The sequence below is a fragment of the Saccoglossus kowalevskii genome, chromosome 13 (assembly GCF_978046115.1).
Source record: "Saccoglossus kowalevskii chromosome 13, keSacKowa6.1, whole genome shotgun sequence".
Classification (NCBI taxonomy): domain Eukaryota; kingdom Metazoa; phylum Hemichordata; class Enteropneusta; family Harrimaniidae; genus Saccoglossus; species Saccoglossus kowalevskii.
The window spans coordinates 24,267,697-24,290,956 of NC_140653.1; the positions used below are offsets into that span (position 1 = coordinate 24,267,697).

General features: G+C 34.3%; 1 protein-coding gene across 1 annotated transcript in view; it reads right to left on the reverse strand.

The window, feature by feature from the left end:
• Window positions 1-23,260, reverse strand: part of LOC100375136 (DNA-directed RNA polymerase III subunit RPC1-like) — a 55,766-nt gene that overhangs the window by 18,525 nt on the left and 13,981 nt on the right. The window contains exons 12-27 of the mRNA XM_085507107.1: window positions 22,825-22,928; window positions 22,437-22,482; window positions 21,700-21,795; window positions 21,333-21,473; window positions 21,016-21,085; window positions 20,416-20,543; window positions 19,007-19,142; window positions 18,289-18,453; window positions 14,314-14,398; window positions 13,245-13,332; window positions 12,361-12,472; window positions 11,110-11,223; window positions 10,071-10,166; window positions 9,279-9,340; window positions 8,389-8,544; window positions 5,689-5,810 (exon numbers count right to left, since the gene is read on the reverse strand). Coding sequence (XP_085363233.1) covers window positions 5,689-5,810; window positions 8,389-8,544; window positions 9,279-9,340; window positions 10,071-10,166; window positions 11,110-11,223; window positions 12,361-12,472; window positions 13,245-13,332; window positions 14,314-14,398; window positions 18,289-18,453; window positions 19,007-19,142; window positions 20,416-20,543; window positions 21,016-21,085; window positions 21,333-21,473; window positions 21,700-21,795; window positions 22,437-22,482; window positions 22,825-22,928 — 1,721 coding nt within the window. The remainder of the gene's footprint in view (window positions 1-5,688; window positions 5,811-8,388; window positions 8,545-9,278; window positions 9,341-10,070; window positions 10,167-11,109; window positions 11,224-12,360; window positions 12,473-13,244; window positions 13,333-14,313; window positions 14,399-18,288; window positions 18,454-19,006; window positions 19,143-20,415; window positions 20,544-21,015; window positions 21,086-21,332; window positions 21,474-21,699; window positions 21,796-22,436; window positions 22,483-22,824; window positions 22,929-23,260) is intronic.

The following is a 23,260-nucleotide window of genomic DNA, read 5'->3' on the forward strand; positions in this document are numbered from 1 at the left end:
CCTAACATGTATAAAGTACATGTACATGTATGTGCCAAATTTGAATGAAAACTGACAGAGCACGTCCAAGATACCGCATAAAAAAACAAAAACAAGATGCCTGGAAGTCAACCATCTTTGATCCAATTGCGAAATAAATCGTCATGGACATGTATCCTAACATGTATAATCTATGTACCAAGTTTGAATGACAACTGACAAAGCATGTTCAAAATACAACATTTTCAAAAAACAAGATGGCTGCCAGTCGGCCATTTTGAATCGAATCGCTAAACCACTGCATGTGCATATGTCCTACATAATGTACTTGGCACATGCAAAGAATGAACGGAATCGGTCCACAGGATTCTGAAATATGACGTTGGACAGACTGACGCACGGACAGACGGACACATGGACGGTTGGACGGACAGACTCAGGAACTCATGGACGGTCGGGGACATGTATCCTAACATGTATGATCTATGTACTAAATTTGAATGAAAACTGACAAAGCATGTCCAAAATACGACATTTTCAAAAAACAAGATGGCTGCCAGTCGGCCATCTTTGATGCAATTGTGAAATAAATCATCATGGACATGTATCCTAACATGTATAATCTATGTACCAAGTCTGAATGAAAACTGACGAAGCATGTCCAAAATACAACATTTTCAAAAAACAAGATGGCTGCCAGTCGGCCATTTTGAATCGAATCGCTAAACCACTGCATGTGCATATGTCCCACATAAAGTACTAGGCACATGCAAAGAATGAACGGAATCGGTCCAAGGGATTCTGAGATATGACTCCGGACGGACGCACAGACGCACAGACGAATGGAGACCGAATTAGTCTTGTTCCCATAAATCAGATTAAGCTAATGTATTTGAAATCACCAAAATTAACTGTATCACCAGTCTCAGAAATAGATCTACAAGTTTAAACAAAATAACATGAAGACTTCAATTTCACAGCATTTTTACAGTAAATAATCCTACACAAACAGCTGTTTCAGGACAATGCTATGCATCATTCTGGTTTAGTACATGCACAACTCAAATAACTTACATTGGTGTAAGACCCAGGATTACAAAAGGTATATTACTATAAAGTATCTTGTTTTCACTTGGAATTTGTTTTCGCAGAAGGGGTGAATCAGTTAAAATAAAATTCAGTGAAAACAATTTTTTTCCTATATTTTACATTCAACTTATCCAAAATCTGTGAGAAGAAAAATCCAGACAAAACAGACAAAATGGCTTTTCACCAAAAATTATTTCACAGCATAACAATAAAGAATTACTACATGACATAAAAGAGCCATATTGTACAAGTAGACAACCCAAAGCTCTGATAAACAATCAGTAACCAACAATACCTGCTATATGTAATTTGCAAAGAGTCTTCACACTATAAATGGTGAGGGTTCCTTAGGTCCCCCTCACCCATAACTCCAAACCTAACCTTGCCCCCCTCCAGAGCCCCTCACCAAATTTAATAGCATATGCTCCACTGCAGGACACGTATAGTTATCTGGAGGGGCATATACAATAACATTGAGGGCTGGAGTGTTTAGATTAGAGTTTAGGCGACGGGTGAGGGAGCCTTAAGAAACCAACAATATCAGACCAGTTATTGTGTATGGGAGTGACATTTGGGGAGAAGAAAGTTCTACAAAATCAATTGTAGAGGATGTGCAGCTTACATACTATCGGTACATTCTTGGTATCTCAAAAAATACACCAATCATGGCAATATATAGTGAATTGGGAAAATTACCTCTTGACTCTTTTATTAAGAAACAAATGATAAAATATGCCAATCGTATTGCAAATTCCACAAATATTCTACTTCAAGAAGCATACTACAGTGTTCTCCCCACATAGAACAAAGCATGGCGGCACCGCCATGCTTGGCGACCCCACCGCCATGCTTGGGCTCGGACCGCCATGCTTACAACTTCACCGCCATGCTAATAGGATGCATTGTTTACGTCCATTTGACCCGCTCACATGTAGCACTGCATAAATTATCACCGTCTACGCCACGGCGGTTTGAACTTGCCGGGACAAATTAAACAGTCCCATTGTTAAACACGTGAAGTACAGACGCTGTCAATGGGGAACAAATTGTCACTCAAGTTGCAAACACCGAGATGCTATATGACAAAACATGTAAAGGAAAAAAAGGTGATGCCGCCCGGCTAAAACGTACAATCACCGCTAGCACAGCACAGAAACGGAAGCGTGTAGAAACACAGAAACGGCGTGAGGCTGGTTTTGATGAGTCGTGGAAAAAGACATTTCCCTGGTTAAGGTCAATTGTTCAGGTAAGATTTCATAATTTTAGTGTGTGTATGTTTTGCCGATCGTAAGAACACCGAACATGGTAGGCCTACACCGATTTCAATCAACATCTTAGACACGAGGCTGGTATAGACACGACATGAAAAAAAAAACATCACTCGTTACTGTCAACTTTTTTTAGATTATTTATGGATATCTTCATAGATTAATGGGTACGCGTATGTTATAATTTGTCCAAGCAAAAAAAAAATCGAATTTTGTAATCTTCCGGTCACATGTTGACCTGTGTAGGTATTTCCAAGATGGCGGCCTGTCAACGTCTTGCGAACGACAGCTGCTATCATCACGCGCTATGATCGATTGAATCCTGATTTGTATACATAATTCTATTGTTACGTTTTAATTTTAATTGAATAGTGACCTCATGTTTTTTTTCCTCGAAATTCCCGAGTCTCCTTGTCGTTGACCTGACAAAACCAACATGTAAACAATATGTTTTGCAGACGAAATGCTATCCATACGGCACTGGATTCCCGATCGTGGCACAATTCAATCGTTATGTTTACATTTATTTGAACCTCAATCCTCATTGTTTTTTTTTTTATTATTTATCATTTTTTCCCACTAGGAATGTTGTGCAGTTAATGCTCAAAGCACAACATGATTGCAAAGAGTGGATCTTCTTTATGGAACAAAGTCCTGTGCAAGTCTATGACGAGTTTAACTACAGTAAGGCAGCCAATGTTTGGAGCACAACAAAGTCAGAAGGATTAGTTTAGACTAAGTTTTATGGAACAGTTCACATTAAATGACGATCTTGTCAAATTATGGTATATTATGTAAAGTATTATGTAATTTAAATAAAGTCTCTCATACATTTTAATACTGTCTTGTATGTTTGTTTTTGTGAGAGTGAATCCTGAAAAATATGCAAATTAGTATGCAAATTAGCATGCAAATTAGACCGCCATGTTTGCCTCTGAGCCTGGGGAGAACACTGTACTATGTCAATAAAATTATTAATATAGTTGAACTCTGGTGACCTTGCCCTTTGTTATATAATATTATTCTTTCTATCATGGTTTGTTTCAATATGAATATGCATTGTCATAATTAATTTTGAATGCAAACAAGTATTAGGGTTGAACCAACAGTGGGAAAGCAGTTTACCGAATGTCCTTGATAGATGTAAACATCTTACAAAAACATTGGTGCCTGATTTGTTTAATTATTTTAAGGGACATAGTATAAAAACAAATGCCTCATCTAAGAAAAAAGGTGCTGCATTTAGACGTGAATAGATTCATAAACCATGCAAGAAACCAGAACCAGAAAATCTTGGCTGGCTTTTGCCCGAGTATTTTGTACAGGTGTCTGTCAAAAATTAATGATTCACTGGGACAAATATGAACTGCCTTATTATATTCAGTGACTACTGTATTGTTTGAAAAGTACACAAAAACACCCTTTATGAATAGCTATCATGTTGCAAGCTCTGCTTTGTAATGTAAATCAACTTAAATATTGTGAAATACTACTTTATTTTCGCTGTAATAAATTTTTGCTGAAAAGGCTTTTTGGGCGTTTTGTAAGGAATTTATTCTCACTGATTTTTGACGAGTTTAATGTGAAATATAGGAAAAAATGTATATTCTGGATTTTATTTTCACGGAATAATCCCTTCAGCAAAAATAAATTCCAAGCAAAAATAAAGTATTCTACAGTAGTTAGTTGGTGTCCAGTGGAGAGAAAAGTCAACAGTACTTTGCCTCCTTAGAATCTACATCTTCAAACACTACAATCTTTGTTTTTAAAGTGCATTTTAAACTACTATAAAAGCTCTGTCATTCTGTTCTAATAGCTGAAACAAATTCCTGTGAATTTTCATTTATCGAATGAACTCTTTGTCAATTGGCACCCAATTCATAGGAGTGCTTATATTGATTTTCTTCTGACATCTTGTTTTCTGTTTTAGATTTGCAAATGTGTATCAGACTGTGCAAAAACTCTCTCTATGAGTTGGTTTTGAAACCCAGTCTAGTATTCCCATGGGATACCAAGGATATTATTACAAGATAAATGATTTGTTTCATTGAATACAGACAACAATGCATATTTCCACTGAGATCAGTGACCTTTGAATGTGCATCAGTCATCAGTGATCAGTCAAGTAGAAACAGTCAAAATATTTATCAGATTTTCTCAATTTTTGCATGATATTTTCATACAGGACATCTGTAATTCATACTCAGGGAAGACTTTATACTGATGAATAAGGTGACCAAGTTTGATGAAGTTTAGAATAGAATTAGTAAAGTTATTATGCACCTAATGACAATTATTGACGACGACAACGCCGGACAGAAATTTTTCTCTTTTTTGATGTTACGAGCAAGGTAAAAAGTAAATGGTTTAAAAAACTTGATTTGATATTAAAAAATATAAACCATTCTTATCCTTTCAATGAAACAAATATTATCTCATTATCAAAATTAAAAACAATTGACGAGAAATTAAAAGAAGAGTTTACAACTGAGTGGAAAAATGAAATAAATAATGATAATAGGAAAAAATCAAATTCTAAAAATAAACTATAGAACCTACAAACTTTTTAAAACCAAAATAGAACAAGAAAACTACTTAACAATTATGAAAAACATTGAACTTCGCAAATCCTTAACAAAATTTAGACTTGGCAACCACTGTCTTGAAAATTGAAACAGGCCGGCATACAGGATTGAATTTTAAATATGTACGACAATGACCATGTTGAAGATGAACAACATTTTGTCATAAATTGTCCTCATTACAATGAAGTAAGATTAAAACTTTACATTGTAGCAAATAAATGAACACCAAATTTTGACAAATTTAATAATGAAAATAAATTCATATCATTACTAAGTGACGAGAAAATGTCAATTCCTTTATCGCAATATTTAAAAAAACTGTTTTAATACAAGACAGCAGCACCTACATAAACTAAACCAGTAACACATTCCTTGTATACAAATTTTTATCTTTTTTTATAGCTTTTTTGTTCCCTTACTTTTTATGTAGTTATTTTTCTTTTACTAATATCTGATTTGTAACCCTTTTCATCCCCTCTGGGGATGTTGTGTGTTAATAAATAAATAATTTAAGGAACTATTTCCCTATAAATTAACAACCATCAACTTTCTCTCAATATTTTGGGAGCAACATTTAGCATAATTTTATTTATTTTTCTAAAATTATTTTTAATTATTGATTTCAAACAAAGTTTCCATAATTTCACAGGTCTTGATCTAATTTACTGAAAAAATATGGAAAAAATTATGCAAATAAATTCGATGTTGAGAACGGGTTGATTTAAACGGTTAAAAGTTATCTCCACAGAAAAAAAAACATTACTAACCGTAATTCTTGTTTGAAATCTTTATCAACTTTTTTAAAATCTTCACTTTCCAATGCATGTTTAGATACAGTGAAAACGGTGTTACTACTCAATGCCTTCTCTCTACGACATGAAAACTTTGCCTGTCAAGACACAATCATTGAAAAGTTCAATATTAGGTGGAACATCATAATACAGCACACAAATGAAATTTTGTGTAAATTATGGATGTTGTATACAGGTACACGAGGATCAATATCGAACATGTACAACGATAATAACAGAGTTAAATTAGAGAGTAATTTATAACACTTAATTAAATAATGGATAGGTAGGAATATAACACTAAACTTTTGGAGGTCTGTAAATCTTACGAGTGGGAAGCGCTCATGTGATTTAAAAGATAGTGGACCATAAAGTTTGTGTTATATCCAAAATCTCACACTTTTGTTTCGAGTAATATAGGGGACTATACCATTGTTGACTTTTGAGGGGAATGGAAATCAGTCGATTTGAGAGTGTCACAATAAGCGAGGGAACAAATCGTTTTTATGCTATGAAAAAGACCTTTACTTTATTTACTCTACTTTTTCGAGCTACTTTAATACCTGGATAATTCAACACTTTTGAAACTATAGGTTTCTCTCTGCCTTCTAAAGTTACCTTGACACATTGTAACACTATTGAAAGCTACAGGAGTCTCTTTATCTTCTATAGCTACTTACCTTGACACATTGTAACTCTATTGAAAGCTACAGGAGTCTCTTTATCTTCTATAGCTACTTACCTGGACACATTGTAACTATTGAAAGCTACAGGAGTCTCTTTATCTTCTATAGCTACTTACCTTGACACATTGTAATGCTATTGAAATCTACAGGAGTCTCTTTATCTTCTATAACTACTTACCTGGACACATTGTAACTCTATTGAAAGCTACAGGAGTCTCTTTATCTTCTATAACTACTTACCTGGACACATTGTAACTCTATTGAAAGCTACAGGAGTCTCTTTATCTTCTATAGCTACTTACCTGGACACATTGTAACTCTATTGAAAGCTACAGGAGTCTCTTTATCTTCTATAGCTACTTACCTGGACACATTGTAACTCTATTGAAAGCTACAGGAGTCTCTTTATCTTCTATAGCTACTTACCTGGACACATTGTAACTCTATTGAAAGCTACAGGAGTCTCTTTATCTTCTACGGCTACTTACCTGGACACATTGTAACTCTATTGAAAGCTACAGGAGTCTCTTTATCTTCTATAGCTACTTACCTGGACACATTGTAACGTTATCGAAAGCTACAGGAATCTCTTTATCTTCTACGGCTACTTACCTGGACACATTGTAACTCTATTGAAAGCTACAGGAGTCTCTTTATCTTCTACGGCTACTTACCTGGACACATTGTAACTCTATTGAAAGCTACAGGAGTCTCTTTATCTTCTATAGCTACTTACCTGGACACATTGTAACGCTATCGAAAGCTACAGGAATCTCTTTATCTTCTATAGCTACTTACCTGGACACATTGTAACTCTATCGAAAGCTACAGCAATCTCTTTATCTTCTATAGCTACTTACCTTGACACATTGTAACACTATTGAAAGCTACAGGAGTCTCTTTATCTTCTATAGCTACTTACCTTGACACATTGTAACACTGTTGAAAGCTACAGGAGTCTCTTTATCTTCTATAGCTACTTACCTTGACACATTGTAACACTATTGAAAGCTACAGGAGTCTCTTTATCTTCTATAGCTACTTACATGTACCTTGACACATTGTAACACTATTGAAAGCTACAGGAGTCTCTTTATCTTCTATAGCTACTTACCTGGACACATTGTAACGCTATTGAAAGCTACAGGAGTCTCTTTATCTTCTATAGCTACTTACCTGGACACATTGTAACTCTATCGAAAGCTACAGGAATCTCTTTATCTTCTATAGCTACTTATTCAATCCCAGCCAAATCTAGGTCAAAGGGTCAGATTGCGTGCATATAATTATAGATAGTTAAAACAAAAAGTATTTGAACTTTTGACGGTTGTTCAACATCTATGCACGGTTACTAAACTAGTAACCATGATCTATGAAAACCAGAAAATTTTTAGTAGTCCGAATTGTTGCACGGTCGAAAATAAAACGGAAATTGACCGGTCAAAAGCGGAAGCGGTCAAGAGGTTTGGGAGAAATGAGTACAGTACTTCTTTGTTAGATGAAGCGATGCTGATGCCACATTGTCGCCATAATGAGGCCACAATGAAGCGAAGCGATAATCGCCTTTTTAATGTCGCGACATTGAAGCGATGCTGAAGCCATAACAATGCCATAATGATGCGATGCTGAAGCGAAGCTGACGCTGAAGTGAAGCCAAAGCTTCCGCGAGAACTGTACTGTACCTTGACACATTGTAACACTATTGAAAGCTACAGGAGTCTCTTTATCTTCTATAGCTACTTGCCTGGACACATTGTAACTCTATTGAAAGCTACAGGAGTCTCTTTATCTTCTACAGCTACTTACCTGGACACATTGTAATGCTATTGAAAGCTACAGGAGTCTCTTTATCTTCTATAGCTACTTACCTGGACACATTGTAATGCTATTGAAAGCTACAGGAGTCTCTTTATCTTCTATAGCTACTTGCCTGGACACATTGTAACTCTATTGAAAGCTACAGGAGTCTCTATCTTCTATAGCGACTTACCTGGATATGTTGCAATACTCTATTGAAATCTACAGGTTTTTCTTTGCCTTCCATAGCTGCAGGATCCAAGCCATCACCACCATAAATGAACTGTATGATATCACTCTGTGAATTACGTACCGTCATATCGTAATGACTACACAAGTCCTCTAAAGACTAAATAAATCATTGCAGTCATGAGTAATTACGAATCATGTTACTAATAATAATGCACTATGTACTGTGATTGACTTTTAAGCACATACTGTAAAATACTTTATTTTCGCTTGGAATTAATTTTTGCTATTTTCGCTGAAGGAATGATTCGGTGAAAATAAAATCTAGCAATATACCTTTTTTCCTATATTTTACATTTAACTCATAAAAAAATCAGTGAAAATAAATTCCATACAAAATACCCAAAATGTATTTTCAGCGAATATTAATTCCAGCTAAAATAAAGTATTTTACTGCACTGTAAAACACATTGAAATAGCTACATGCCATTTTAGCGAATTTGACTCAATACATGAATTAACTGAATCTTATTGTGAGAATATACTTTATTCTAAATTAGCGACATCTTGAAATCAGCGAAATTACAAGTTAACTAAATTAGCTAAAATGACATGCTAACTAAAAAGACGTGTTTTACAGTAACTGCTTGAAAGGCTGTACAGAAAAAAATGAGAAAAATCTGCATCAGCAGGGGATGTTTTAAAGTCCATCCTTTTCTTACCCCAATATTGAAGTCGGTTGGACATAAAGCAACATTTTGTAAATTTTTATATTTTATTTGTTCATTTTAGACCAAATGGACAAGATATCCAAATTTCATGAAAGAATGTGTGAAATAATGATGTCGGTTAGAAATTCACAAATGATCAATATTGACAAAAAGAGAGACTTACCTTAACCAATCGTCTCTGCATGTATCCAGTCTCAGCAGTTTTCACAGCAGTGTCCACCAAACCTGTTTAAAAAAAAATGTGTTTATGCAACAAGACAGCAACATTTCTGATTGATACAACATGGTAAATGCAGATAACCCAGTGGTTTCCACTCTATTTCAACCTTACAACACAAAAGTCATCATTCACAAAAATAAATCTACCTAATTTTTTCCAGATTGTATCAAAGATTTAAATTTGGTTGAAAAATAAACAAAAAAAATGAAAAATACAAAAATATTGCAACACGTTGAGAATCAAATGGGTGAACAGTCAAATTATCGTTTGAACACCAACTTTTGTCAGTATTCACAAAATAATTTGGTGAATTTTCATGATGATAATAATTTTCCATTATATACAATAGGGAGGAAATCTCCCATAATGCATTGCATATATGTGTGCAGTAAGATGCTCAGTAGTGCAAAATTTGAATTCGGCTCAGACTGTTTTAAAACAAGATTGACTGAACTTTCAATAATGTAGATTGATCACAAGCACCTTAGCTCATATATCTTAAATATTGTAAATGCATTACTTATTCACTAGTTTTAATTACGATATTTTCGCTGATGAGTGAAATTCGCTAAATTAAATCTACATGAACGTGTAAAATAACAATAAAACTCATTGTTTCCTTGACAAATTTGTGAAATTAAAAACACAGAGAACATCAAAATAGTGAAATTAAATGTCAATGAAAATAAATGGTTTTACAGTTTGTAATTTAACTATACATGAGAAATACATTACCTTCTCGACCAGCCATTGTATGGAAGAAAAATTCACTTGGTGTCAAACCACTGTAAAAACTGTTCTTTACAAATCCTTTGGCAGCTGGTGTCTTAGCTATAAATCAGAAAATGTGTGTACATGTTTTAAACTGTTTATTTTCATGACAGATGAATTTTTAAGAAGATCAGTGGTACAACATATCACCAAATTTTGAGGTGCATAAAAGACAGGGAGGGAGTCAACAAATCATCCAACATGAATAATCATTGTTTAATTACATTGTCCATGTTTTAGAGGACAGCAACTCTAACTGTCTTTATATCTCAACTTAAGGATAGGTTTATGTCCTAAAATATAGACACCACATTCAGATTCTGTGATGTGATTCTTTGATCATGGGGGTTTAGAAAATGTTATGCTGTTACTAGCTCCAAAACTAATTAACAGTTTTGGCGTCACTTTAGGAATAGTTCGCTAAATATCGTTTATAAGCACTCGATGCATACGTATAAGAAATTGTTTGTCCATATCCATTCAACAATAAATGATACTAACAATGAAGCAATCCCACTAGTTCTAGCTTTCTCTCACAAGAAATTTTCCGATTTTGTCACCAGCCAGGGTTTAAAACAAATCATAATCTAATTATGATTTTATGCAGTACTTCAATTGCTGGGACACAACTGGAGCAAGATAGAGAACAAAGTCCAAAACCGAGAACTCTGAATGACCCATGTCTGTGGTATATACCACAGGAGCGGTGACAGGCATTAACTAAAAAAAGAACATTCTTGAAAGCAAGTTGCACCAAATTCCTCAATGTAGCAGAATCTTCTTGTGTGTGTTCATATAAGACACCAACTGGTCTTATGTATTTAACATATTTTTCATTCCCTCAACCCCCTCCGGAAAACATGTATGTTGTTGCTCACATGGCAAAATCAATATGTATATACCGGTACTGTTTTAATGCTTGAATATGTGCACTGAATGCAGGAATTGAATCAAATTTGATTTTAATTTTCCCACTGCTTGAACAATTACACAAGACACTTACAGTGTCTTTTGAAATGAGGCAATGCTCGGTCTTCAAACCCATTTGGAATACGATGACCGCTAACAGCTTGCTGGCCTACACAGGCTATCATCTGAGATATATTGATGAATGAACCTGAAAAAAATGAACATGTTATATATTACATTTTAGTAAAATTTACATTGAAGTCGTTGACACGTCAAACATGGCACAGCATTTGTTGTGACATGTAGTAAGTGCATACAAGGTAAAAGCATTCATTTTCACTAGTATTTATTTGATAATATTAACCAAATTTTAATTTAGAGAATTGTCAAGTTGGAAGAGTAAGTTCTATTGTGACTTTACATCTTCCCTTGGACTTGAAAAAAAATCAATAGTTTACAATATTATGCTCGCTGGAAGCAAATTTAAAAGTTTGATTGGGAAAACAGAAATTACTGAGGAAAACTACACATGCAATTCTATTATTTCCAAGGAAGAAAAAACAGACACTACAGTCAGAGCTATCTCAGTGACCACCTGTATATAAAAACCACTTGTCTATCATGTCCTACGGAATAACATTGAGCAACCTGTGTATGAAGACTACCTATCTTATGTGACCACCATTTCAGCAATATGTTTAGACGCCAAAATAATACTTTGTTAAAAAACAATTTTTAAGTCAAACCAGGGGTACATTACTTGGGGTTTGCAAGTAGCGTGACATGATACCAAGATCCTGTTTCAATCTCGCTCTCGCATAAGCGTTCCCAACTCAGAACAACGCGAATGCGCATGCCCGAGGTAACTAGAATATTTGGATGTCCAGGTGGATCAAAATAGCAACTCACGATATGACGGATTACGAGAACTATATTTTCTGCAATTTTCGATGTATTACATTTTTAACTATGATAGTGGTGAGACACGTTTTATTACAAACCTTAAACATTGATATATGCCATATCAGAAGGTCGTAGCCTCAGTCTCGCTATCTACGAGATGAGAATTGAATGGGATCTTGACATGATGTCACCATACAGTACTATGCACGTTGCAAACCCCAAGTAATGTACCTCAGGTGTAACTTATTTAATTTTGATGAACTCAAATAAATTTGTTGCACATTACCGGTATTATATCAAAAAGTTGAGTTGGCGGTCTGTGAAAAAATAATCCACCCCTCCTATAAAGACCACTTTAATGAAGTCTTTTGTGTGGTCCATTTAGACAGGTTTCACTGTAGATATATTTTTGTACTCAAATAATTGATGAATGTATACTTGCCTTTGGATCCGCATACAGCCATAGTAAGTGGACTGTTACTTCTATGTAATTCTCTGAGGCAAGCTTTTCCAGCATGGTCTCGAATTACAGACAATTCCTTTAGCACCACAGACTATAGAGATGAATTAGAATATTACTAATATGGGTAATTTGGGGAGAACTCATTTGTAATTGTGAAGAAAATTGTGAAGAAAAGAAAAAAAATATTCATGTGATCGTTTTATTTTTAATAAGTCAGTATGATATTGAATTGAATGAAGACCCACCAAATAAACATACTGAAAAAAAAATGACAAACACATATTAATAAATTCACAGGAGAAGTCAAAAATGATATTACATAGCCAGTTTTGAATCAGAAAACATTTGGTAATAATGTAAGAAGCGTTCAATTTAAGTCACATTCATTACACATGTAAACAACACACTAGTATTACTGTAAAACACTTTATTTTAGCTGGAATTAATTTTCGCTGAAAAGACTTTTTGAATGATATTCATGTTTTTTATTTTCACTGATTTTTGATGAGTTAAATGTAAAATATAGGAAAAAAGGTATATTCACTGGATTTTATTTTCACAGAATCATTCCTCCAGCGAAAATAGCGAAAATTAAATCTAAGCAAAAATAAAGTATATTATAGTATTTTAATTTCTAATAATATTTGAAGTTCTTATTAAATATTGGGTTTCACATGCATTTTCATGTGGATATGTATATGAGGATACACTTGTTAACATAAAATGTCACACCATGAAAGACACAATGGTTCACCTGTACCGTATGTAGTTTAAGCTATCGTGTGTTCTTTGACTCGTACAAACCAATCGGTTATTGCACACATTGTCTTTTGCTAAAAAAGTAACAAAGTTTTGCTACATACCTCTAATGTCTCATCTGGTGAACATCCTGGTTGTGTTGGTAACTTACCACTTTCTAAATCATCAATGTATTCATTACATTTACTATACCTGTTAACAGATTGGATGCATATTACTTATTATTATACATCTGCCATCGTGACACCATAAGTTACAGCGTGCTGTAATTTTGTGGTATTTTATGGGGTATTTTCATCCTACCATAGTAGGAAATTCCAAGTATGGAATAATGCACGTAATAATAATAATAAATAATGAAACAAAAATGGCTGCCACCAGAGTTTGACAGGACTCGACAGAAAGAAGTTTGCTGATTCCGTTCTAAACATTTGGGATATCGGCATTCCCATGGAGTATTCTTGGAGGGAAAAGATGTATAGATGATACCTCAAAGTATGCACTCAGGTCGATACTCCAGCTGTACTGCCTTTGTGCATACTTTAAGGTATCCTCGTAATAATATTACCATACTTCCCCAATCATAAGCACAGGGCTTCAAAATGTAAAAATTAGGAAAAGTCAGGGGTGATAAAGATTTATTTATTCGAGTTTAACACTGTAACAATTTTACCACCCACGTAAATTAATCAAATTACAACTTTCGTTTACCATGCCGGGCTCGGAGGAATATTATGTCTTTTTGAAACAAAAATGCGAAATGAGTCATCGATTTCCATGACAATTTTTACAATGAAGAAACAAACATGTTAAAATAAAAATACACACATTTTATTACAATATGATTTACATACTGTGTGAATTTACATTGTGAAACAGTTTTGACAAAAAAGGCGATATTTTGTTCATACATGTACATGAACAGCAAAACCTGCATGGAATTTGATTAAACAGAGCAGGCATATCATGATATTTAATTTTCTAAGAAAGTAAAAACAAAATCCCACTTCAAACTCTTCAACACAAGAAGGTTTCTAATTTATTGATATTTGATGTCTTGCGTGAATATATGTACACAACTTTCATTACCAATATCCTTGGTTTTCAATATTTATAACACATTTTGAATGTAATCTTACAGGCACTTGCTACAATCTAAATCCACACACTTACCCTGCCTCTAAAAGTTCCATTTTAGCTTTTAGTAAACCCTGTCCGGGGGTGACGTCACCAATCCCAATCGAGAAACCACGATTACCTGAATATAAAAATAAATAAATTTATTTGTGCCAACTATGTAACCATAGCAACCACAATATGTTTGTAAATCCATTTGTTTTCATGTTGATAAATAAATGTAATGAATAGATAGAATACTGTAGAATACTTTATTTTAGCTGGAATTAATTTTCACTGAAAAGACATTTTTGATGCTTTGTTTGGAATTTATTTTCACTGATTTTTGACAAGTTGAATGTAAAATATAGGAAAAAAAGTATATTCGCTGGATTTTATTTTCACTGAACCATTCCTTCAGCGAAAATAGCGGAAATTACTTCCAAGCGAAAATAAAGTAATCTACTGGTAGCTTTATTTCCTACTACTCAATAAACGGTAAAAAGAAACATGCTTTTATTTGTCAGATCTTGCCTTGTAAAAAGTACATGTGTCATTATTCAGTGAATCAGTAACAACTCAAGTCATTTGCATACTCTTGTGGTAACATTTCTCAACGAGATTCCTACTATATACCAGAGAAATGATGATAGCTAATTAATACTCTGGTTTATATGTGAAACCTGTGCATTTTTGCCAACAACATGATTTTCCTGAGTTCTATATTTAAAATGATATTTTGGCCAAAAAACAATAAAACTCACCATAAAAGGTAAATATTAAAATAGTGAATTTCACTTATCAGGAACAATAGCACAATGCATAATACAGTAAATGCCTTGTCCTCAAAATCCCTTAGAAAGAGAAGGTTGGTACAATGAAGAAAATGGCTAATATTAATATTTTATTTTCACTTTAATATCAATAATCAATCATGATTTAATAATTTATGAAGCTGAAACAGTCATTTTGACTCACTGCCTTAAAGATCCAAAATGAAATTTTAACTTTTTATCATTTTCGCTGAACAGTTGTCTCTCGTGAAAAAACAAGCCATGCATGGCACAGTCCCTGTTAGTTATCAAATTTAGGATATATAGTTTTATTTATAGTAATATAGCTGGAATATAACCATGTCAGGAATATGATTTGTTAACATTAAAATGATTGACATTTGTATCTGATCGTCAAACAAGTACTTGTCCATATTGAGAGATATTGCTCTGGAACAGCATTCAAAATCAGTCATTTTGAATACATGTATATATATAACATGATGTATAACGAATATATAAAATTTGAATATATAATAAGTCAAAGCATTTAAGAGATATGGCTCTAGAAGGCCAATCATTAAAACAAAATGGCCGCCAGTCAGCCATTTTGAATCCAATCTGAAAAATAAAATGACGTGCATCAGGAACCCATAATGTCTAATGTATGTACCAAGTTTGAACGAAATCCATCCATAATTGCCAGAAATGCTTGATATTTGATGATTTTTTAGCACGAAATGACCACCATTTGGCCATTTTGAATAGGATTGTCAAACCAATATATCTGTTTATCTATGACATGATGTATGATGAATATTTGAAATTTGAACATAATCATTCAAAAAAGGTCGGAGATATGGGTCTAGAAGCCCATTCATTAAAACAAAATGGCTGCCAGACAGCCATTTTGAATCCGATCTGAAAAATAAATGATGTGCATCAGGAAGCTGTAATGTCTAATATATGTACCAAGTTTGAACAAAATCCATCCATAAATGCCAGAAATGCTTGATATTTGATGATTTTTTAGCACAAAAATCGCCACCATTTGGCCATTTTAAATAGGATCGTCAAACCAATATATCTGTCCATCTATGACATGATATATATTTAAAATTTGAACATAATCAGTGAAAGCAAGTCAGAGATATGGCACGAGAACCACATTCATTAAAACAGTCGGCCATTTTGAATCGTATCTGAAAAGCAAAATTATTTGCATAATGTCTAATGTATATACCAAGTTTGAACAAAATCCATCTGTAAACAGCCGAGAAATGCTTGATTTTTAGGATTTTTTAGCACAGAAATGGCCGCCATTCGTCCATCTTGAATCAGATCGTAAAACTAATTGACGTACGCACGCACAGACGCACACACGGACAGACGCACGCATGCACGCACGCACGGACAGACGCACACACGGAGGTCAAAACATAAGTCCCCGTTTTCGGACTGCGTCCAAACGGGACTAATAAAATCAGTACACTTTTTGGTGGACATACATACTTTCAAAAACGGTGTACTTTAAATGGTGCAAATATGGTAACATGATCAGAGTCAATCTCCCAGGCAGAGTTCTATTCCACGAATATATCTCTGCCACCACGCGATCTTATGATTGTCATAGATTGGTCGCTTAACAAAACATTGCCATGCAAGTGTTCTATTTTCGAACCAGACGAATGTGTACGCGTTGTTTGCATATACTGACTGTTTTCGAAGTTAGAAGCTTTTTTTTTTTTCTGTAGCACAAACGACGTGACAGTAGGATGATTTAATCGTCAATACCCCTAAGTGCTATCGTTTCTTTATATTTCTTTGTCTGGCAATCAACAGGACGGTCAGTTTGATGAACCGAGTTAATACGCAATGGAATTATTTTCTTTTGTAAATTATAACTACAGTGGCCCCTCACTATGTCGCGATCCAAGCAAACTTACCGAGGAACGTCGTGAAAGAGAGAGGTCATGCATTGAAAAACATATAAAAAGCACATATAAACCCTCGATTTAGTTAATTGATGTATCATCACATGTGTCAATCAGTATTCAAATAAAATCATGATTATGTTTGCTGTAAACATTGCGTTGTTTATTTTGTTTGTGTCTGATATTATGTGGGTCGCTTGCTGTTGCTTGCGACTTCGACAGTAACAGCTTCCAAAATAAACCAGTTTCATCACAATTATAAACTTGTTCATCAAAATAACCACCTTCATATATAATTTCTTCTCAGTTTTTCGGGAAAAGTTCTGACAGCGTCCATGTTCCCAGATCGAGCTTCGCCTTAGATTGAGACTGCGTGTATCGATAGCGTGTCTTCTTTGTCATTGCAAGAATAACCCTGAACTGGCCTCAAATTCAAAGTCGTCATATCTGAGTTGTGTGCTTTGCATTGGGTGATGGGACCAGATAGTGGAGTTCCAGCAGACTGTTCTTGAAGAAACGTAAACAGCTTTATCGATGTCATCATTGTCGGACACTTTTGCATGTTTTTCTGTTCAGTCCCGCCTCTTAGTCAACTTTGAAAACAAATTTACTTTTCATTTTTTACCCACCCACGAATAGTGGGCTCCAACCACGGCTAGATCACGTGCAACCCTTAACTTGGTTTCACCTCTACTTGACACGGTCGTTCGACGTGAGTTTATGGCGTACGAACAGGCTGGATAGCTTTCGCTTTGACATGCTGCTCAATTGAGAAATAGAGATCCGAATTCAATGAATTCAACTCATTGTAGCGAGTTTTTTTAGAGGTATACCAAAATAGGACCGGCCGAGAAGTACGTACGGTCACTACTCGACACCCCTGTTGACCCTTGAGTAAGGCCGCCGTCACCCATTGCATCTCAGCAATTGACGGACAGTAGGTGTTAAGTTGTCTCTTTAACGGTTAGTTAAAAACACTATGCCACGAAACATTAGTCTGTATACTTCAAAACTGCTGTCAAAACACAATAGAAATTTTGGGAGCCATCCAAGTACCCGCGACTTAGCCCAATCACGACTTACTGAGGCGTTCACAAAAAAATCATTATCAGTTATCAATGAAATATTTTAAAACTTGTTTTCCAGTAGGAATAAATCAACACGAGAGCCTTCTAATAACAAAAATACGCGAAAAATTGGCATAGTAAAAGTATTGTGGTGTTTCACCACAAAATGGCTGTGTGTGGTGGCAGAGATACTTTCGGTGATCTAACCGCAAGGAACTCTGGGAAGGAGAATGGATCAGAGTAACACTACCTACTTACTGAGAAAGAATGGACATATCTTAGCCAATCTAGACATGGCACAGGCAGCAGGTTCTTCTCCATAGTCTCTCAGTAAAATATAAAATATATTATTCTTGGATCCTGATCCTAAAGTATTTTTATCCATTGCTCCGCATAATAATTGACTGTTATGAATCACAATAACTGAAAAAAATGAACACATGTTACTGGGGGTAATACAATTGGAGATGAATTACTTTCCTAGTTTACAACGCCACTCCAAGACATTCCTTCAGTTACATGTAGCCCAGTTAATCACCAATATCAAATTTTCACATGGTCATCAGCAATCAACTGTCACACACTGGCTCAAAGAATGTACCACAGTTACAATTTAAAGCAAAATCAAAGTTGGTTACAATTGAGTTACCAATAGGCATAACACTTGTGTCAGATCAGCGGCACTTGTCGTTGGCATTTGATTTGCGTACTAGTAATTACATTTCTAAAAATTATTTAATCTTGCCTGAATCTGACTAATTATTACCCCAAAAATAGCAAACTTCCAGAAAAAAATTTCAAACAGGAATTATTATTGATAACAAAAAATAGAGTAGTAGATTTTCTAAATTGTATTTGGGTGAGGTCATGAGACACATGTGTGTAGCTATGACGACAGAGTTGCTTCAAACTACTACACCTCTTTAATAAATCTAATACAACGTAATTAAGTCAAAGACTGTTGTATAATACTTACAAGAATCGTTGTAACACATATCTTCATTACCACTGTACTGCTTGCCTTTGGTTCTCAAATTAGCAACAATAGGACACTTATTACTAGGTTTTATTATTAGACTGAAAATCTGTTTACCAGTCCACAACTTCACTGGCTAAAAAAACACACAAGATTTCGAAAATTAATGACAAGAACCGACTCATTTGAACAGCCGGTTAAAATTTAAAAAATTTCCTGTACTGTAAACCGCTTAATTTTTACTGCCGGAAATATTTGATATTTAATGATTTCATGGCATTCAAAGATAAAATTTTGCAAAAGTCACTGAAACTAAATTGTTGTTGCCTCCAGAGAAATTTTCACTGCTTCAAAATATCAAAATGTTCAAAATCCTTAAAAATTTGTCTGTCGCGTAATTTAAATGGTTAACAGTATATTCATCACCCATGCACAAAATCACCAATGTTCCAACAAGTTGTTTACAGATGTCTGCAAGATGTAGTATAATCTTAAATTTGCCTTGTATGGCTTTTCTCAACATAATGGAATAGGAAAACATGAAAGTGAAAGTACATGTGTTCACATCAATGTTGCGGTGGTATGTTAGAGTTATATATCCCATGTGTTATGCCTGCTCCATCCGATACAGCCCAATTTTATATCCCACCCCTGATATCTAATGGGTTACTGATGATCTGATTGGTTGATGTACTGAATTCTGATTGGTTGATGCATTGAGTTCAAAGATACCACAATAATGACACATTTGACGACTCTGCAAGACCTTCATTAAAATAACTGTTTGGAATATGGTAAATATTAATATTTCTGACATATATTGGTAATTTCAGACATTCACCAATGTGCCTTTTGGTGTTAAAGTCACATTTATGGACTTTGCCATTTCTAATTCTCCCAACCTCAAGTTTTGCTAGTAGAATTAATTTTGTTTGTTTGTAAAATGTTACTAATACGTCCTTTGCACAGTAAAAGTACATTGCAATATGCTAATTAGCAGTGGCAATAAATTGTTCTGCATTTGACGATAAACTGTATTCAAGAAAAAGCTTTCCAATATGCAAATGAATACTACAGGATGCGCTAAGAATCCCTCAATCCCAACAATTCTGATGTATTTTTATGAAGACAAGAAACGGCGAACAAATAGATGGGATAAAAATAGAATCTCCTATAAGTGACTGTGTGATATTGGATTTAAACCTGTGTACTAATCTTCATTTGTTCCTTAGCAACAGCTCAGAACATATAAAAGTTACTACACAAGATTAATATTGAAATGCTTTCACTTTCACACCAGAACAGCTTTATTTATGAGCATAATCTTACAATTTTGTAACAACAATGTTGATTGGTCAATTTGTATCATGTGATCAAATTTTAAACCAATGACAACTTATGGTACATACCTTGAGAATAGCTGGTGGAGGAAGATCCACATGAAGATGCATGTCGCGGCCAGAAAACATGGATGCTACAATCTGACAGACTCGAGGCCGATCAAAAAATACGTCTTTCTGAGTCAATAAATAAGAGCCTGTATAAGAAATAAGTTGATTGGTTATACACTTTTGGCATTTAAAAACTTTTATTGATTAGTCAGCTATCAACATCATAACAAAAATGATTGCAAATGTAAAATTCTCGCGAGACGAGTCTGGTTGCATGTTTCAAATTTTGGCAAGTGTTTTTGTAATATGAAAATTAACACAAATGGAAACAGCATGATCATGAAGCATGTGATCCACTCAAATTTCAGTTCCGTGAGTTTAAGCTAACTGGCTGCAAGAATTGTTATGTTTGATCGCAGTCTTGGCTTGGCCATGCTCGACAAAGCTGAGAACACTGATCTCAGAAGCATTCACAAGAACCAAGATTGTTAATGCTAACATGATTATTGAATATCAATTTATCTAAAAGGTTTCTGTGTAAAATAAAAATAATACAGTCATTGTGCATGATTGACTTTATTCTTCTAAACCCAGGATTGTATTTCTTTTACAACATACCTGTTATGAAGTCCTGTATAGCGGCTATCAAAGGCTCTCCATTACGAGGCGTAACTAAGTTTGACTTGGTCTAGAAACAACAAATAATACAAACCAAAAAACATTTTTATTTTACAATGACAATGAATACATCTAAAAAAAAATAGTAAATCATACAGAGCAATGATCACCAGTAGCTGGTGCTATAAATAAACGCTTATTTTAGTGCAACTTAAATCTGAACACACTTGAAACTTAGTAGGTGTGCGTTCATGGAAACTCAGTGACTTCAAGAAGGTGGCTCATGACATTTATATATGTATAATGAACTGTCTTACCCCCATCAAAATAAGAGCTTCAGCTTTTGCTTCTTCAGTCTGAGGTAGATGTAAATTCATTTCATCACCGTCAAAGTCAGCATTGTACGGACCACATACACATTCATTGAACCGGAATGTACGGAATGGTTTTACTACAGCCTGTTGATAAATGTATTGAAAGAAATGTATATCAGACATACATACCTGTTCACACCCCACCAACCACATCATAAAGTCTACCCAAACTTGGCCTACAATGGTCAATGTAAACAGGAAATGATGGGGAATTCACAAGAAATATAATGGCCAATGTAACAACAGGTGGACATTGCACATCAAACTATCAATTTGTTAATATAGTTTGAGAAGAACAATTTCTACTTACAAAATGAGCCATAATACTGAGTTTATGAAGAGACGGTTGTCGATTAAATAGTACCACATCACCATCCTTCAGATGTCTCTCCACAACATCTCCATACTGAAAGAGAAATGACAATCACTATCAATAATGTAATAATTTCATATTTATATACTGGATTCGGCTGAGCCTAAATTTCACTACTTTTTAAGTTTATGCATAAATTAACACTCAGGCTAGTTGTCTGTACGATTGTTGTAACACTGTTCAACCAAAAACAACGCCCCGCCGGCTTTTTGAAGATAAATTGTCAATCATTTGTGAAAATTTCAAAACAAAAGGTCAAAGCGTCTAGGAGCTATCTGTTTTTAAAGTTCTGGGATGTGCACTAAAAAGAAGATAATTGCTAATTTGCATAACAATTCACTCAGTAAGAAGTTTGCTAATGCTCATAATTAAAATGGCTGTAACAGTTCCAAATTTAAATGTATTATCGTTTTGTTAAAAGTTAAATACAGTGTATAATATGGAGATCCCGTCATTTCTTTTTTTCACCATGTTTCCTTTTTATTATTCATGTACAGCCTTGCTAAATCTTGCTAAGCATTCAAAAGAGAGAATGTTTACCCACGAAACTGCATCTCTACCTTAAGTCATAGTTTGGAAAATGCATGTTAAGTATTTGATAAAGATGAAAATTATTGCTAAATTTATAGGCATTAAGCCACATATAATTTTTTATAGGTGACGAGATTGCATACCTTCAATTCCTGGGCTATTTTCTGACGATTGCCGTACTTGAGAAATCTGAAATAAAACAAATGCAGATTTCTGTATATAAAATTCAACTTTGTGACAACAAATTTATCCAGCTTGGAATATTTAATCCAGACAACATGTGACTGTTCGTGAGCGATACATGAACGCAGAAGTTCTAAAGTTTCTACCTATAGTGCTAGTGAGATCAATACTCAAGTTGGCACTACTTTTTTTGACTTAATGCAATTGCACAATTAAGCTAAAAGCACTATCTCAATATTATGCATATTTAATGTATTGATTGTAAAATTTAGGGAAACATGTATTTTATTTGATAAGATTTCTACTGTTAGTGCAATAAAATGAAAATGACAAGATAATAAGACTTACCTTTTAAGATTAGTATGTCTTTGTTGTATAAAATTGGCTCCTGGGTGTTTATCGCATCCATTGATAACTAGTTTTTTCATTAAATTAATATTTGCTTTATTAACCTAGTGAAAGAGTGGATCAAGTGATATTACATTAAACCTGTCTGATTATATTGTGGTGTTCATTAATTTACCACAATGTGCAATGGGAAATAACCAGAAAATATTTTTTAGTTTGTTATAGACGAATTCTCACAAAACATCAGAAAAAATCTAAAAAATTTGTAGTAATGGAAATATTACTTAGGAATTTTATAATCGAATCATGAAAATTTCCGCCATCCAAGAATCAAAGAAAGCTTAGAAAGAACTCCTGTGTGCTGAGAGTTTTGGAGACACATTACAAATAAATTCAAAATTACTTATACTTGAGATATTGATGGAATAGCTGAAAA